At 30.4% G+C, this 5,996-nt stretch overlaps 1 protein-coding gene across 1 annotated transcript; it reads left to right on the plus strand.

Annotated features, from left to right (window-relative positions):
- The first annotated feature begins 256 nt into the window (after positions 1 to 256).
- Pef (penta-EF-hand domain containing protein peflin) lies at positions 257 to 3,040 on the plus strand. Its single transcript, XM_075311108.1, has 4 exons — positions 257 to 443; positions 497 to 704; positions 2,234 to 2,377; positions 2,445 to 3,040. Exons 1-4 carry the CDS (start codon positions 432 to 434, stop codon positions 2,669 to 2,671), a joined length of 591 nt encoding a protein of 196 aa, XP_075167223.1. The 5' UTR covers positions 257 to 431; the 3' UTR covers positions 2,672 to 3,040.
- Positions 3,041 to 5,996: the final 2,956 nt, after the last annotated feature.

Consider the following 5,996-nt stretch of genomic DNA (forward strand, 5'->3'; position numbering starts at 1 on the left):
TGTATACAAAACTGATTGCTTTATATATTTTTTTTATTGAAATGCATAGTTGTGTAAATTAGCTTTCTGTTTTGTATATGAAATAAATACTTTTGTTTTGTGTTTACCCAAAAAAGATGTTTAATTTTAATATTATTTATATTGCCGATTTTTAAAATGCAAGCGCCGATTATGACGATTTTTATCGAAAAAGTGACGATTTTTCCTTGAAATTTTATTGGCAGCCCTGGTTGGACATAAAATAGATGTTTGTTCTTTACAACACTGTTAATAATTTGTGTCGTCAGGTGGTATTTATTAATTTGTGTAGTAATCTCTATTGTTTTTAAGTAATTTTTGCACTCCAAAACAAATTAGGCTATTTGTTGATAAGGAATACAAGAGCGAAAACGTATTGTTTTCATTCATAAGTAGAAGGAACAATAGTAAAGATGTCGTATGGTGTAAGTTGTTCTACTAGCAATTTCTAACAATTTAATCTAATATTCCTTTTCAGGGTGAATACAATCCGTATGGTCAAGGATATTCAGCTCCTCCGGGAGCATATCCGCCACAAAATGCCCAGATTTCTCCGGAAGCTCAACAGTGGTTTAATATGGTGGACAGAGACAGGTCTGGAAAAATAAACTGCGATGAATTAAAAGCGGCCCTCGCCAATGGAAAAGGGCAGAGCTTTTCCGAAACGGCTTGCAAATTGATGATTAGTAAGTGTATTAAATGTTTATGGTCCAATAGAGTGTTGATATGATAATGGCGGTGTAGTTAGAAAGGTATTTTAATGACGAATGTGACGTCATGATTGGCTCTTCATACATACGCACGGTATTTATTCAATTAATGACGTTATCATTGGGTGTAAATACTATGGATAGCAAAATTATAGAGCAACTCTATGAGTGTAATTAGAATATAGAATAAGCCCTTTTACAACCGTATTAGTTAAGGAAGTAAAATTTATATGAAGAATTCAGAGTACATGTCAATTACCATAAAACTTTTATCAAAAATTTACCGAAATTTAAAGACTATCTCATTTTAAATATTTTGGTTGTTAGGGAAAATTTGTCCTAAAAAAATAAAATAAAATAATTTATCCTCATATGTATAACATTTGAACATTTTGGCTCATTAAATGGAAAATTGAAAATAAAAATATTTAGAGTTTTTTTGATCCATTTTCAGCTCAATGACATGAGGCCTGTTCTTAATAGCCGAGTCCGACCGGCGTTTCACATTACAGTGGTTCGTCGGCTAGGCCCTCGGGAATACGAAGGTAGTGGAAAATAGTTATGGCGTTTTGCTTTGCAGACGTCTTTGTGGTGGTTCATATGAAGCGTGTAGTGTAGGTTTATAGCGATTATAGAGGAATAGGAAAATTGTATAATATCCTGAAGATTTTCGGAAGATAATTAAAGATATTTTATCCTATACTTTTTTCGATATTGCATTAAAGGGTCTATCGACTACTACGAATCTAGTGGTATTTCACATGTTAGTCGTCAGTTTGTGTTGGGTAATCAAACAGATGCCATTTATACTAATTTTAGAGTTCGTAATAAGCGATTATTATATAAATTGGATAGGATCATGTTATCAATATTGAGAGGTATATTCGAGGTGTTTCAGCGTCCCATTGGTTGTGCCTGAGGATAGTCTATTGAATGCGCATGCTATGAAGATTTTCTTCTCATCTGAAGAGTCGTCCTGCAAGATGACCTACATGGTTTTGGCGTAAGATTAATTTGGTGGACTTGAATCTGAGGCAATGAATTTTACCTGAGTTTTAATAATCGCATTACTACATTGGTTAACAAGGCCTTTAGTTTTGTGGGATTCATAAAGTGCTGGGCGAAATGAGAGATCATTCTATTTACCTCCATTGTCAGACCGACTATGCGATCAGTATATATCAGAAACAATTCTTATTGTTTACCCTGTGGCATCTGCATTAAGATGATAGACTTGATCTGATTTCTTATAAATCAAGATTTATTTTTGATTACGTTACCGACGATTAGGAGCCAACGGGTGATGTTGCCCATTCTGTTGAGAAAGTTGGAAAGGCAATTTAACTAAATAAATCTTGAATCTCCGGGCGAACGTTATAAGTGTTATTTTTTTTTTTGTATCAAAGAAAGTTTAAGAGTAGACATTCTGCAGTGTCGTATATCTTATGCATGCATATAATAAAGTACTTTTTAGGTGATATAATATTTTTGGTTTCTTTTTTTAGGTATGTTTGACAATGACGCCAGTGGAACAATTGATACATATGAATTTGAAAAATTGTTTAATTATATTAACCAATGGCTAACTGTTTTTAAAACATACGATCGCGACAATTCAGGACATATAGATGAAAGTGAATTGCATCAAGGTAACATATTTTTTAATATTATCGTACCCATTCATTAATTTTCCATTTTTGTCCTTATTCTACATAGCTCTTACACAAATGGGATTCCGTTTCTCTCCTGAATTCATTAATTTCCTAATTAAGAAGAGCGACCCACAAGGTCAAAAGGAAGTCTCCGTTGATCAATTTATTGTACTTTGTGTACAAATACAACGTTTCACTGAAGCATTCCGTGTCCGTGATACTCAACAAAATGGAACAATAACAATAGGCTTTGAAGATTTTCTGACTGTAGCCTTAGGCTGCTCTATATAAGCGACGAAAAATAAGATATATACAATCAAATTCAAATCATTTAGCATTTCGAATTATTTACTGAAAAGAAATTTAAATCATTATGAATACGATCGTTTAACTTTAGTTTATTACAATAGCGACGCGTGTACATTAAATAGAGCCTTAGTCATTTTAGATGATATTAAATGTATTAGCAGCTTTACATTTTACATATAGCACCCTATTTTATCTGCCCCACTATTAGAATAGCACCCTATGTGAAATCTCTGGAAGATGGACAACAATTCTTTTTCCTCAATGAATATTTGTAATTTTTGAAAAGTGTTTTATGTATTTTTTGAAAAAAGCATTTACAATAATAAAAAAAAAAAAAAAATCAAATCGAAATTGTGCATTTTGTTTTAGAAAAAGATCATTTCCTCTGAGGTAATTAAATATGTAGGGGGGATTTGAAGGGTTCAATGCTACTTTAAGCAGACATCATTCTGGATTCTGTTATAACACCCTTGTTGTAGATGACTGGAAATGCGTGTCCAAGATTCCACATGGATGTGGCACACGATTGGAAGGGATTACCGAAATTTTAGGACATGCAACTTAAGGATAAATTCCTTTCAAATAAGTATTTTTAATTAAGATAAAGTTTAATTAAGAAAGGTTCAGCAAAGATTTGCTTTATCAAAGTTTTTCATTAAGTTTAGGATACGAAATTTACGATCCTCCGTTAAAAGCGATAGTCATTGAATTACGAAAATTTTCCTTAAAGTAAAGAAAATGTAAAGAAATGATCCTACATTTACTGAAATATTGAATCATTGGATTGACGATAAAAGGTTTCAAATATAATCTAAAACTTATTTTGAGGATTTTGTATCTTTCTTTTCGGAAACTTTTTTTAGTTTTAAATTTTTTTGTATAAAACGTCCTAAAGACGACTTAAATTTCCAAATTCAGACTCGACTTCAAGTGGAAATTATGCCTTGTTTCAATTAAAAGACACCTTTAAAAAAAGTATTAAAAAACATCTATTTTTGAACACTTTGTTTTGCTTTTTTGTCAAGATACAAAAAGTCAAACAATTTAAAGACCTATTAGGAATAAGGAAAAAAATTAAGGACATGAAATCGAAAAGAAATCAGAAGAAGTGGACTTAGTAGCAAAATTAAGTCCGAGCCAAAAATCTTTTGATCCGATAAACGTTTCATTCCATTCCAACATTCTAGAAGGAGAATTAAATGCACCTATATATATATATATATATATATATATATATATATATATATATATATATATATATATATATATATATATATATATATATATATATATATATATATATATATATATATATATATATATATATAAAGGGTGATTCTTTTGAGGTTAGGATTTTCATGCATTAGTATTTGACAGATCACGTGGGATTTCAGACATGGTGTCAAAGAGAAAGATGCTCAGTATGCTTTGACATTTCATCATGAATAGACTTACTAACGAGCAACGCTTGCAAATCATTGAATTTTATTACCAAAATCAGTGGCAGAAAATCCGCTTTTTTATCGACAAATTTTGTTCAGCGATGAGGCTCATTTCTGGTTGAATGGCTACGTAAATAAGCAAAATTGCCGCATTTGGAGTGAAGAGCAACCAGAAGCCGTTCAAGAACTGCCCATGCATCCCGAAAAATGCACTGTTTGGTGTGGTTTGTACGCTGGTGGAATCATTGGGCCGTATTTTTTCAAAGATGCTGTTGGACGCAACGTTACGGTGAATGGCGATCGCTATCGTTCGATGCTAACAAACTTTTTGTTGCCAAAAATGGAAGAACTGAACTTGGTTGACATGTGGTTTCAACAAGATGGCGCTACATGCCACACAGCTCGCGATTCTATGGCCATTTTGAGGGAAAACTTCGGAGAACAATTCATCTCAAGAAATGGACCGGTAAGTTGGCCACCAAGATCATGCGATTTGACGCCTTTAGACTATTTTTTGTGGGGCTACGTCAAGTCTAAAGTCTACAGAAATAAGCCAGCAACTATTCCAGCTTTGGAAGACAACATTTCCGAAGAAATTCGGGCTATTCCGGCCGAAATGCTCGAAAAAGTTGCCCAAAATTGGACTTTCCGAATGGACCACCTAAGACGCAGCCGCGGTCAACATTTAAATGAAATTATCTTCAAAAAGTAAATGTCATGGACCAATCTAACGTTTCAAATAAAGAACCTATGAGATTTTGCAAATTTTATGCGTTTTTTTTTTTTTTAAAGTTATCAAGCTCTTAACAAATCACCCTTTATATATATATATATATATATATATATATATATATATATATATATATATATATATATATATATATATATATATATATATATATATATATATATATATATATATATATATATATATATATATATATATATATATATATATATATATATATATATATATATATATATATATATATATATATATATATATATATATATATATATATATATAAATATATATATATATATATATATATATATATATATATATATATATATATATATATATATATATATATATATATATATATATATATATATATATATATATATATATATATATATATATATATATATATATAATATATATATATATATATATATATAAATATATATATATATATATCAAGGTTAAAGGCGAATTTCCAATACTCCCCGACTTAGCGATCAAATGCTACTGCCATTTGCTATCACATACTTGTGCGAATCAGCGTTTTCAACGCTAAATCAAAAAATCGTTCTTACCTTACTGATGTTGAAACAGCCCTGATACCTGCGCTATCTGAAATAATCCCGAGATTGGATCTACACTGTAAATTAATGCAAGCACACCCATCTCATTAATTATATACTTTTTTGTTTTTGCTTCTGAATTTTGAATTAATTTTAATTTTTACAAAGTATTTAAGTTTGTTTGAGCAAATTCTAGCTTTAAATTTGTATCGCTCGAAAGTTCCTCGAATTCTTCTTGAGCTTTTAATGGAATATGTGTAATGTCCTGAATTGATTCATTGAGTGGTTTTTGCACCCAATCAAAATCTTGCTGAAAATATTTCTTGAATTGTTCTTCCAAAGATTCCAAATGATCAATTATAGTCGTCTTGATAAAATTGCAATCCAAATCATTTTCAGTAACAAAATCATTCGTGTATGAAAACATTTCAATTTGTAATTTGTAATTAAACTTTTCCATAAATTTATTTTTTCCACAAATGCTTGGATTATATTGCCCAAATTAAAAATATTTGTATATGTTACGTCCCCCGAAGAGACAAATTTAGTTCGTTCAG

The sequence above is a fragment of the Haematobia irritans genome, chromosome 5 (assembly GCF_050003625.1).
Source record: "Haematobia irritans isolate KBUSLIRL chromosome 5, ASM5000362v1, whole genome shotgun sequence".
NCBI lineage: Eukaryota > Metazoa > Arthropoda > Insecta > Diptera > Muscidae > Haematobia > Haematobia irritans.